General features: G+C 37.7%; 1 protein-coding gene across 4 annotated transcripts in view; it reads right to left on the bottom strand.

The window, feature by feature from the left end:
- Positions 1-12535, bottom strand: part of gpbp1l1 (GC-rich promoter binding protein 1-like 1) — a 78809-nt gene that overhangs the window by 22694 nt on the left and 43580 nt on the right. For 3 of the 4 annotated variants that reach the window (XM_063064411.1, XM_063064408.1, XM_063064409.1), the window contains exons 4-6: positions 8610-8745; positions 4500-4795; positions 1429-1501 (exon numbers count right to left, since the gene is read on the bottom strand). In XM_063064411.1, the coding sequence (XP_062920481.1) occupies positions 1429-1501; positions 4500-4795; positions 8610-8745 (505 nt within the window). The remainder of the gene's footprint in view (positions 1-1428; positions 1502-4499; positions 4796-8609; positions 8746-12535) is intronic. The other variant, XM_063064410.1, reaches the window with a different exon arrangement.

Below are 12535 nucleotides of genomic sequence, written 5' to 3'. Positions count from 1 at the left end.
TCCTTCCTAGTGTGTCCTTCCAATCACAGGTCATGCTTCTATAATTCTCTTTACTCCACTGATACATCTGACTTTATCTTCTCCCTCTCAAACTGCACCATCCTGCCCTCATCAATCCGCTCATTCACTTCCAAAACAAAAGTAAAATATCTGAGAAAAATGATTTCCCATGCAAAGCTATGTTAACTAGTCTTTGTTTACTCAAATGTTAGTAGGTCCTGTCTGTTAGAGTCAATTGATAGATGACATAGTATTCATTATGTTGCATTAACTGAAAGAGCATTCCAACTTAAGTTTTACCATAATAAAGTTTAATACACCACAGAGACGTTCACCGAACACACTGAAACCTTCATTCGAAATCAAAACTTAATTATAAATTTGTTCTGAGCAATGTAATGTTCTTTTACAGCCATGGTTCCCTCTTCAGTCATGAAGGCCCCTGTCACAGGCAAAGAACAAACTGTTGCAGGAACTCAGCAAGTTGAGTAACATTTGTGGCAGGAAAGGAACTGTCAAGATTTTAGGTTGATACTCTGCATCAGGACAGAGAGGAGAGGTACGGCAGTCAGTACAAAGAGGGATGAGACAGGGACCAATAGGTCCTAAGTGAAGGAAGAAGAGTGATGGCTGGAATTGGGAGACAGAGGCAGATGGTGAGAGGTGAAAGCAGATGAGGAAAAAAAATAGATGGGAGGGTGAAGAAGTCATCAGAGGCAATTGCAATAGTCATGCTTCACCCCAAACAGCAGATGATCTTTTCTAGTCTGATCAGCTGTTCACTCAGCTCTGAAAATATAGAAGTACTACTTAGCAGGGTGAGCTGACTAAGGGGCCAGTAAGTGAATTAACAGTTGACTCAAATCGACGTTTTACAGATATCGGGCATGCATACTAATACTGGTCAAAACTGATTGCCTAAATCTAATTTTGAATTTGTCACACATTTGAGAAGTTACTGCATCACTTAAGATCAGAAGTTCAGTTCACCCCGACTTTCAGATATGTTTGCAAATAAATGCTGAGGGTTTCACTTCTCAGCAATGCCCCCTTAGGAAATGAAAATCTGAATAGATACTTAGTGCTCTGCATTGTGAAGGACTTCTCATTTTTAAACTCCACTGGTGGCAGATTAATTTTGCATCTTGTCACCATTATCTTTTCCAATTATGGCCCTCCAGTATCAGGCACACTGAGGTTAACTTGTTTTGTCTGATAAAGTCTGCAGCTGATACAAAAACTCAGAGCATACTTGAGACTTACAAGGGCAAGCAAACACAATTTAATATCTTTCAAACTATATGAATTTCCACGATAACTGCGACATCACAACAATATTCAATTCATTTCATTGTATGTTTCAATGTACATGTAATTAAATAAATGACCCCAAATCTAAATATATACAATTCTCTACTGTCTTCTTACCCCATACTCCTGCAGGTGTGCTCACAGGTCTGCTCTGGCTCAGCTGCTTTTCAGCATCAGGATTCAAGGACGGCTGTTTAAAGAGAGTTTATCCAATACAATTTAATGAACTTATTACTCATTTCATTTTAAAATCTTTTTATTAATTATTATTGAAAACTGACAATAAAAAAAACACATTAAAATAATCAAGTCAATATATCAATATGTATAAGTCAAACTATTAACCAAGCTAAACAGTATATCAATAATAATAATTTAAAAAATCAAAATGTTAAAGCTTTTTTTTTACAAAAGGAAAAAAGGAACCCCTATTAACTAAAACAAAAAAAAACAGCTAACAAACAAAAAAAACAAGGAAAAAAAACACCTGGAGCATAAACCCAGAGCTATACGCCATACAAGCTTCTATAAAAAAAAGACATCAATCCGCCAACCAAATCCATTTACCCAAGAATCAGAAGGGAACCATCTTAATTAACTCAAATCAAATGATAGTAGCAGGCAAAAGAGCCCCACCTTTTCTCAAAGTGAAATCGAGGATCAAAAGTTCAACTTCTGATTTTTTCCAAACTAAGACATAGCATCACCTGAGAGAACCATTGTATCAAAGTGGGAGCAGAAGCATCTTTCCATTTTAATAAAATAGCCCTTTTAGCCAATAATGTAACAAATGCAGTTACATATTGGTCTGATATAGAAATACCATGAATATATTGAGGAATTATACCAAATAAAACTGTCAATTTATTAGGTTGTAAATTAATTTTTAAAGCTTTAGAAATTGTAGAAAAAATAGATTTCCCAATGCGGCCTTCTATATTGGCAAGTTCGGTGCTCCCGATGCAGATATAGATATATATACACACACACACACATACATACACAGAGCGTAGGTGTTCAGCGAAACGATCTCCCAGTCTTCGTTGGGTCTCCCCTATATATATATATATATATATATAACGAAATATATATATATATATATAGGCAAGACCCAACGCAGACTGGGAGATCATTTCGCTGAACACCTATGCTCTGTCCACCAGAGAAAGCACACTCAGGTTGGAGGAACAACACAACAACACCTTATATTCTGTCTGGGTAGCCTCCAACCTGACGGTTTGAACATTGACTTCTCAAACTTCCGCTAATGCCCCACCTCTCCCTCATACCCCAACTGTTATTTATTTATATAAACACTTTCTTTTTCTCTCTCCTTTTTCTCCCTCGGTCCCTCTCACTAAACCCCTTGCCCATCCACTGGGCTTCCCCCCTCCCCCTTTTCTTTCTCCCTAGGCCTCCTGTCCCATGATCCTCTCATATCCCTTTTGCCAATCAACTTTCCAGCTCTTGGCTCCATCCCTCCCCCTCCTGTCTTCTCCTATCATTTCGGATCTCCCCCCCCCCCCCGCCAAATCTCTTACTAGCTCTTCTTTCAGTTAGTCCTGACGAAGGGTCTCGGTCCCAAACGTCAACTGTACCTCTTCCTAGAGATGCTGCCTGGCCTGCTGCGTTCACCAGCAACTTTGATGTGTGTTGCTTGAAATTCCAGCATCTGCAGACTTCCTTGTATTTGCGTTTTTAATTCATTTTTATGCAGGTTTAATTTATATCCTGAAAATTTTCCAAATTCATTTAATACTTTCAATAAACTAGGACTAGATTCTTCAGGATTTGAAATATAAACTAAAAGATCATCAGCATAAAGGGAAATCTTTTGAATAATCCCATTTATGGAAATTCCTTGAATATCCTTAGCTTCACAAAGTGCAATAGCCAAAGGTTCCAGCACCAAATTAAATAACAAAGGACTTAACGGACATCTTTGTCTCGTACCCCGCGAAAGTCAAAAAAAGGGGGATCTACAGTTATTAGTAATCACAGTGGCAATAGGGCTTTTATATATCATTCTAATCCACTTATTAAAATTAGTACCAAAGCTAAATTTCTCTAAAACGTTAAATAAATATTTCCATTCAACTCTATCAAATGCCTTTTCAGCATCAAGAGAAACAACACATTGGGGAGTTTTCGAGAGGGATGAGTATATAACATTTAACAGTCTCCGAGTGTTAGAAAAAAGTATAACGGCCTTTTATAAAACCTGTTTGGTCCTGAGAAATAATTTTAGCTAGTATATTCTCCAACCGATTAGCCATTATATTTGAAAGAATTTTGGCATCTACATTTAATAATGAGATAGTTCTATATGAAGCACAATCCATAGGGTCTTTATCTTTCTTAAGAATTAAAGAAATAGAAGCTTCATAAAATGTAGAAGGTAACTCTCCTAACAAAAAAGAATCTTTAAACATTTCCAACATATAAGGAGTAAGCAAATTTTCAAATTTTTTATAAAATCCTACAGAAAAATCATCTAGTCCAGGAGCTTTACCAGATTGCATTGAAAAAATAGCTTTCTGAATTTCTCTTTCAGTAAAAGGAGTATCAAGAATTTGTTGATCTTCAACAGATATTCTAGGAAAATCAATCTTTTGTAAAAGGGCATTCATTTCAGAAGGATCAGCTGGAAACAGATTTATAGAGTTCACTGTAATAGTCTTGAAAAATTTTATTAATATCTTCATAGTTACAAGCTAAACTACCATCTCCCTGACAAATTTTTAAAATTTGTCTTTTAGCTCTAACTGCTTTTAGTTGGGATGCTAGTAGCTTATTACTTCCATCTCCAAACACATAAAATTGACTTTTTAATTTAAGCAAATTTCTTTCAATAGGATAAGTTAATAATAAATTATATGGTGATTGAAGTTTAACCCTTTGTTTAAATAAATCAATATTAGGAGATAAGTGTTATCCGAGTCTTTAATTTGTTTTGAAATCCTATCTAACTCTATTTTTGTCTGTTTCTTAAGCTTAGCCAAATAGGAGATTATCTGACCTCACAAATATGCTTTAAATGTATCCCATATAACCAATTTTGACATATCTTCTGTATTATTAAAAAGAAAAAAAAAATTTATTTGACTACTTCTAATAGAATTCCCATTTTTCCAAGTACACATTTAATTTCAAAATAGCTATTGCACAGATGTTACAAAAATACTTACAAAGTCTTCCTCTTCAAATTGAAGTTTTTCATCCTTTTCTTCCTTTTTCTCTTCCTTGACCTCAACTGGTGGTTTGTCCTGGAATCCTGAGCTTTTCCGGTTGTGGAAGTTGCCATTCCAGTGCCTATGGCCACCACCACCCCCACGCTGATTGACAACATCATGACCTCTAGTTACATTGTGCCAAGCTGCATTCTCCTTCCAACCCTGACTTCCAGCAAGGTTAACTTGAACATTCTTAGATACCCCCGAATCAACAGAATCATGACGAAGTAATGAAGGTTGATAGCAACCATCTAAAAATTAAACAAATTTCAAGATATTAGTCTTTTCATTAAGCAAAACTGCAAATGCATAGATGGCATGAATTTTCACATCTAGTTTTGCTGTTTTTGTTATTTTATTAAAATTGCAGATGATATTCTTTGATTTTCCCAAACTAAATTTGAGTGAACTACAAAGATTTATGGAATCCAAGCCATTTAATATGGAAAAGATGTCTATCAACAGAACAAATTGGAAACAATTTCAAGTTGCAACTAAAGAACAGAAAACATGTTTTAGTCATATAAATTATTCAAATTTGTTAACTTTGAGTATCGAAAACACATGGCTGAAAAACACACCAAAACAACGTAAATACAGAAAATCTCTAGCTTATAAGATTACAAGAAAAAAAAGTGACTAATTTCGATTCTACTTCAAAAAGGTGGCACAGGAAAAGATATCTTAAATTGGTCAGTCTAGTTTCCATGAAATCCTAGTTTCCAATAGACCAACTAATTAGATTTTGGTAAAAATCAAAACAGCCTTTACCTTTGGTCAATATTGCCATATTTCTGCAAAGCTCAGTTACATCCTATCATTGATGGTGTACTTCTACAAATTATTTCATACCTGATGTTTACCGTTGAGACTTGACAAGTGACAATGACAAAGACAAATTTAGTTAAATATAAGGCACAGTATTATTCCTGTCTGCTGCTCTGATGGTAGACTAACTCAATGTTTCATAACATTTTTGCCTAATAAAATATTGCCTGAAATACAGAATCAGTAAAAACAACTAACTATAGTAATATTGCTCATTATTTACTTGACAAAAACACTGCAAATAAACAAATCACCCACTAGATTGACAATGGAGAAGCAAAGTTTTGAAAACTCTAAACAATTGGAAACAAATATAAATGCATAGATTAAAGGAGAGGCATTATTACTCCATCTCCAAAAGTGATGAAATATTCTGTTGTATACAGTAGGTACTGAAAGCATATGAAAACTTTCTCTTTACTCCACTCACAATAACCTAAGCGACTCACACAAAATGCTGGAGGAATTCAACAGGTCAGGCAGTATCTATGGAGAGGGATAGAGAGCCAATTTTTCAGGCTGAGACCTTTTATCAGGACTTCAAATAAAGGGGGAAAAGGGGGAAAGTTGGGAGTAGGGGTAGGAGTACGAGTACAAGCTAGAAGGTGATAGCTGAAACCAGGTGGGGGTGGGGGGGGGGAGAAGGTGGGAGATGATCAGTAGAAAAGGAAAAGGGCTGAAGAAGAAATCTGACAGGAGAGGAAAGTGGACCATGGGAGAAAAGGAAGGAGAAGGGGCACAAGAGGGAGGTGTTGAGAAGGGATAAAATGGGATCCAGAATAGGAAACAGAAAAAGAAAGGAGGGGGGAAGGAGAAGAAATGACCAGAAGTTAGAGAAATCAATGCTCATGCCTTTAGGTTAGAGGCTACTCAGGTGGTATATCAGGTACTGTGCCTCCAACCTGTCTGGGGTCATGAATACTCTGTCCACAACACCTCTATGTCTTGCCAGCTTTGTGTGTGTTACTCTGGACTTCCAGCATTTGCAGGATTGCTTGTGTTTATTCATGATAACCTTCCATTTTGTCAATTAACCAGGTACTTTTGTTTCTTAAGCTAAAGGTTTTCCTACATAAATTATAGGGGTCTATTTAAATATATATATATTTTAATCATCATCACAACTGCAAATACTAGCCAGTTCTAAACAGTGAAAGAATGCCAAATCTACCAATAAACTCATTAGCAGTATATTCCAAGCAAGTCATATCACCCCTCTGAACTAACTGCTCAATACAGCTCTGGATAAGTTGTAGGACGGTATCACTTAGGAGTGATCACAAACTTTAGTTAGTATTCATTCCTCACATTAACTTATTCTGCCCAAATACAGTTCTCTACCACCTTAGATGAATCTCTATGTAACTGTATTAAAAATTGCAAACAAAATCAGACAGCATAGGGAGAAGATAAAGTGGTCCATCAGAGGTTTATGAGTTTGTAATAGCTTTTCATAAAGGGAAATAGACTCAAAAGATAATTTCCATGACATTTCTATTGAGAGTTGAATGTGACTGGACAATCCAATGATTGATGCTGGTTACCAGAGTCATAAAGGAAGTTTGATTTGCCATATATACATCAAGTGACTACATCACCCACTTTACATTCAATTTTTGTTCAGGACTGCCGAAGTACTTAGATTTTGGTAAAGCCAAAGCAGCCTAGACTTTTGGTCTCAAATAAGTTCATTGTTCAGAACAGCTTTCCAAGTCCTAACTTTTTTTTCTCTACTAAGCAGCACTGATGAACTTTACAAGTCAAGGGCAGATGGACTGGAAAGAGTTCTTTGAAATTGGGGACTGGGGCTGGAAGCAAAACTTAGTGAGGTCCTAATGGATCGGTAGATGGGAGTGTCTGACAATTCTCAGCATCCTGAGCAAAAAGTATGCAGCAGCAGTGGGAGACAGCGAGCTGGGTTAGAGCTGAAGAAAATCTTGGGCTTAGGAAACAAAATTATCTGGTCACTTGGCAGTACGGAACAATGTGAAAAAGGAGTTAAAGACTGTTTACATGTACTTTTTTTTAAACCCTTGCAAAATTCTACCTCGGAGTATAATCAGTTTACAATTTTAATAGTGCCTACGTAGCCAGGTTCAGCTACGCATCAATGAGTTCCGGCAGTTCTTCAATCAGATTGAAGTGCAAGAGTCAAAGGTAATAGTACCACTGTGTCATCACCACAAATGCTACCTGCACGCTTATGGTTGAGAGTTTAATTGGAATTTTCTACAAATAGTTACAAAAGGTGAATGCCCTGTCAAAAACTATTTCAAGGTACAAAGACGTTGGGACATGTCACTGAAAGCAACTCTCCCTCATATGCTTGCCAGGAAATTTGAGAGACCAATGCAGCAACAGTGAATGTTGCCACATTTGACCATCGATTTCACTCTGGAAATATTCTACCATCGTAAAGAAAACTGAAAAAGGATCTTATGCTTTCCCTGCATATATGATGAATAAACTCTTTCCAAACTACCAGCTGGGTACGGGTATTGATTTTAACTGACACTTCGATGACAAACTCTGCCATTTTCATCAGGGATGATGCCTATGCATGTCTAGTCCGGTGGTATATATACCCCAGTCGTCCATGCTTCCTGACTGGTTAGTCCTCAACCAATCAGCTTTCTGCTGTCCCACCTTGCTTACAATCAAATTCTAGTTCTCACTTAGAGCGAGATCTTCATCTTATTTTTCTCCCGTTTTATTTCAATGGCTTCCTTCACCAGATGGTCCCAAAAGCCACTGGCACAGCACTGTAGTTCCTACTGAAGTCATTCCTATGGCCATTGCAAATGCAATGTTCTGCTACCGCCGATTTCTCTGGGTAACCCAAATGGATACACCTCTGGCGCTCCTTGATGCGGTTTCCACCGTGCGTCCTGTCTGGCCGATATAGGCTGCTCCACATTCACAGGAATCCTGTAAACACCAGCCATCCTGAGTCCCAGGAGACCTTTGACTCACATAAGCTAGGATTTGAGCTTCCTTACGAGTTTGTGGATGAATTATTAAGAAAATTATGAAGTATTAAGAAAATTCACTATACCAGGTATTTTATTAATATAACCACATTTCAAAATTAAACAAAGCTTCCTCTTCACATATACCCAGAAATAAATAAAACTGAAGAAAAACCTCATGTAATTGAAGACGTTTTGCAAAACCAACTGAAACTAAGTGTTACAATTTTTCATCTTGAACTGGAAATGTGTAACCATTAACTTGTACCTTTCCTACCTCCAGCAGCTCGGAGTACACCATTAGTAAAGAACCCATCTGAAGAATTATGTCTTCTACGACTCACACCAAATCGACCATCCCCCCGGGCAAAATGATCACCATGTTTCTCACTGGTAGTAGTAGACTATAAGAAAAAATATGTTCAAATATGTGAAATTAATTGTGCCTTCTACCGGCGCATTTTCACAAATGTTGCTATTTTGCTGCATGATTTAAGCTACACCTTGCGAGGCCACAAAATCAACTAGGTGCAGTAAATATTTGGTGAGATAATAAAGTACAAATTATCTGAAAACAGTTAATAGGCTGGAAAGCACTTTGATTAATCTAACCTGATGTCATATCTCGAATTACATGTGTTTCTAGAAAGCTTATTTAAAAAGTAAAATCACAATTGTATAAAATGGTTAAACATATTAACGGCAGTATTTCCATTACTTATTACTGCCAAATCATCTTTATTTAAAAACACTGTAAAATATTATTAACACTTAAAACATCATAATAGGCATAACAAAGTTATGAATATGCTAATCTCCAGAAGTTAAGAGTCAATTATGAGGAAAGCAAACATCATGTTGGATTTCATTGCCAAGGGATTGGAGTTGAGAGACAGGAAATGCCTGTTATCATTGTACAGAACATCGCTGAGACCACACCTGAAGGACTGGTGCACAGTTTTCATCCCCTTACTCAAGGAGGGATAGCGTGCACCATATGACACAGGAGCAGAATTTGGCCATTTGGTCCATCGAGTCTGCTCTGCCATTCAATCATGGCTGAGCTTTCTTTCCCTTCTTCACCCCAGTCCACAGCCATCTCCCCATAACCTTTGATGCCATGGCTAATCAAGAACCTAGCAAACTTTGCCTTAAATACACCCAATGACCTGGCCTCCATAGCTGCCTGTGGTAGCAAAATCCACAAATTCACCACCCTCTGGCTAAAGAAATTTCTCCACATCTGTTTTAAATGAACACCTCTCTAGCCTGAGGTTGTGCCCTCTTGCCCCAGACACCCCCATCATGGGAAACATCCTTTCCACATCTATTCTGTCTAGACCTTTCAACATTCAAAAGGTTTCAATGGGATCCTCCCCCATCCTTCTAAATTCCAGCGAGTACAGACCCAGAGTTGTCAAACGTTCCTCATTTGATAACGCTTTCATTCCTGGAATCATCCTTGTGAACCTCCTCTGGACCCTTTCCAATGCCAACATAGCTTTTCTTGGATGAGAAGCCCCAAACTGTTCTCAAGGTGAGGCCTCACCAGTGCTTTATAAAGCCTCAGCATCACAACTCTGGCCTTTTCCTAGGATGAGAAAATTGTTCTATCAAGAGGCTGGGTTTGTGTTTTTTAGAGCCAAAATGAACGAGTGGTGATTTAATGGAAAATATCAGAACTCAACAAGGACGAGGACAAGGTAGTTGCCAAAATGTTTTCACATGGGAGAGTCTCAGATGAGGGGACATAGCTTCAAGGGACAGTCATTTAAAACAGCTGGTGAATTACTGGAACTTTTCCCCAGAGAGTTGTGAAGGCCTGTTCATAAGAAATATTTAAAGTGAAGTAAATATTTTTATTAAGTGGAGGATTGAGAGCTATGGGGATCTGGCAAGAGAAAAAAAGAACTGGAGCCACAATAAAATAGAACTTTACTTACTGAGAGGCCAGGTGGGTAAATTCCATTCACCTGTATCTTGCTCATGTTTAAAAAACATTTAAGAAGCAAAAATCTATTTTTAAGTATCAACTGCTCTAATAGCAAAAACACTGTATCATGACCTGATTCTTGTAAAACTTGAATTAATGAAGCTTATAATGTAATTCATATATTTATCATATTCAGTATGGTGAGTAAATTGATTCCACATTAAATGTGCAAACTGAGATCTAGCAAGGAAAATAATTCTGGTTCAACAGAAAGGACTCAAAGGTTATAATTTCTTGTATGCTCCCTCCAGCAGCTATCCCCTCCCATGTAAATTATCTCCCAGTTAGACATTACTGAAATTTAAGTTACGTTCAGGTTGCTTGAGGCAAGTTCTCATAGGGTGCATCACCAGAGACAGTTAAAACAGTTTCCCTTCTGCAACTGTGGTGAAAAACAATCCCTGGGATATGTACGAAATTTGCTTGTGATATCAAGAATTATATGATTGTAAAATTGTACGAAGGAGGTATTTGGCATGTGTGCCTTCATTGGTCAGAACACTGACCTCGAGTTGTGTTCATATCACAACTGCATAAGATGTCGGTGAGATCACACTTGGCGTTGTGTGTAGTCATAGCCACTGAGCTACAAGATGACATTAAGCTGAAAAGGGTGTTGGAAAGATTCACAAAGACATTACTGGGCTAAAGAGCTTGAGTTACAAGGAGAAACTGGGACCCTTTCCCGCCTGGATCATAGGAGACTGAAGGGTGGCCTAATACAGGCATATAAAACCATGAAGGGCATAGATAAGATGAATTGTCATTGAATTTTCTCCCCAGGGTAGAGGAATCTAAAACAGGGGTAGGCAACCTATGGCCCATGGGCCAGATCCGGACCGCGAGCAAATATTGAGATACTATGCTTATCCGGCCCGGGAGTGATTTTTCCTTATTGAGTGTTTCATGCGACTACACTGATGGACATGCATGGCATCTTGTTACACTGGCCCTAGGTTCCATTTTGTTCCAAATCAAACACTGGTATATACGAATGACGGGAAGGGAGACTACTTTATTAATATGTATTAGATACTCTCTGTGCACACGCAGGTTTTCAGATGGGATCATTCAAATTTGTAAACAGAAACAGCATCACTGTGTTTTAACAAGAAATCCACACTAAATCCAGATATTTACATGTGCTACGATACTTGTTGACTAACTCGCGTTTCAAAATAAAAATCAAAGAAAAAAATTCCAATGGCAATGAATGCAAAATGCAAGAAGGTAGACGCTGAGTGCTGAAAAAGCAGTGAAAATGAAGGAAATACCCGTGCCAGCTACGAAGTCTCAAAACGTATTGCAGAAAAGATGAAGTCTTTTACAAATGGAGAGTTTGTCAAAAAATGTTTACTGGCAGTGGTGGATTTTGTTTGTCCTGAAAAGAAATCTTTATCTGCATCTGTCAGCAAGAACGAATCCCACAGTGAATTGAAGGAATGTTAGCAGATGTTAAAAGTTGTTTAAGGGATGCCTGCAACGAATTGCATTTTTTTTCCAATTGTGCTTGATGAGAGTACAGTCTTGAGAGACACTGCTCAACTTGCAGTGTTTGTGCGAGGAGTGACCTCAACTTTTCAAATGTTTGAAGAGTTTATTCAATTAATTCCTATGAAGGACACGGTTGCTGGGGCAGACATTTTTGAAGCTTTGCTGAAAATGATGTCAGAAATGAAACTTAATGTGTCGAAGTTAATTGGCATCACAACTGATGGGGCACCAGCAATAGTGGGACAGAAAAACTAAACTGAGTTCTTTGATTACTAATTGGCATCCTTGGTTAAGCACAAATGATTTTCTAGCATGTGTTATTCATTAATTTGAGGCAAAACATAACTAGATGTATTTAAGTGGATAATTCCCATATTTCAAGTTTTTTATGGCATTTATCTGGCCCACCATCCGCTCATTAATACGTGATCTGGCCCACAGAGGCAAAAAGGTTGCCGACCCCTAATCTAAAACTAGAAGGAACCAACTTAAGTTGTGAGGAGCTATCATTTTCACGAGTGGTGGGTATATAGAATGAGCTGTCAGAGGAAGTGGTAGAAACAGGTCAGATTTAAAAGACATTTGGCACATTCATGGACAGTACAAGATTAAAGGGATATAGACCAAACACACAAATGTGACTGCCCTGGAAAGGCATCTCGACTGGTATGAATATATTATGTTGAAGCGCCTGTTTCCGTACTGTG

The sequence above is a fragment of the Mobula hypostoma genome, chromosome 12 (assembly GCF_963921235.1).
Source record: "Mobula hypostoma chromosome 12, sMobHyp1.1, whole genome shotgun sequence".
In the NCBI taxonomy this organism is placed as follows: Eukaryota; Metazoa; Chordata; class Chondrichthyes; order Myliobatiformes; family Myliobatidae; genus Mobula; species Mobula hypostoma.
This window is presented reverse-complemented; position numbering and strand designations above follow the sequence as displayed.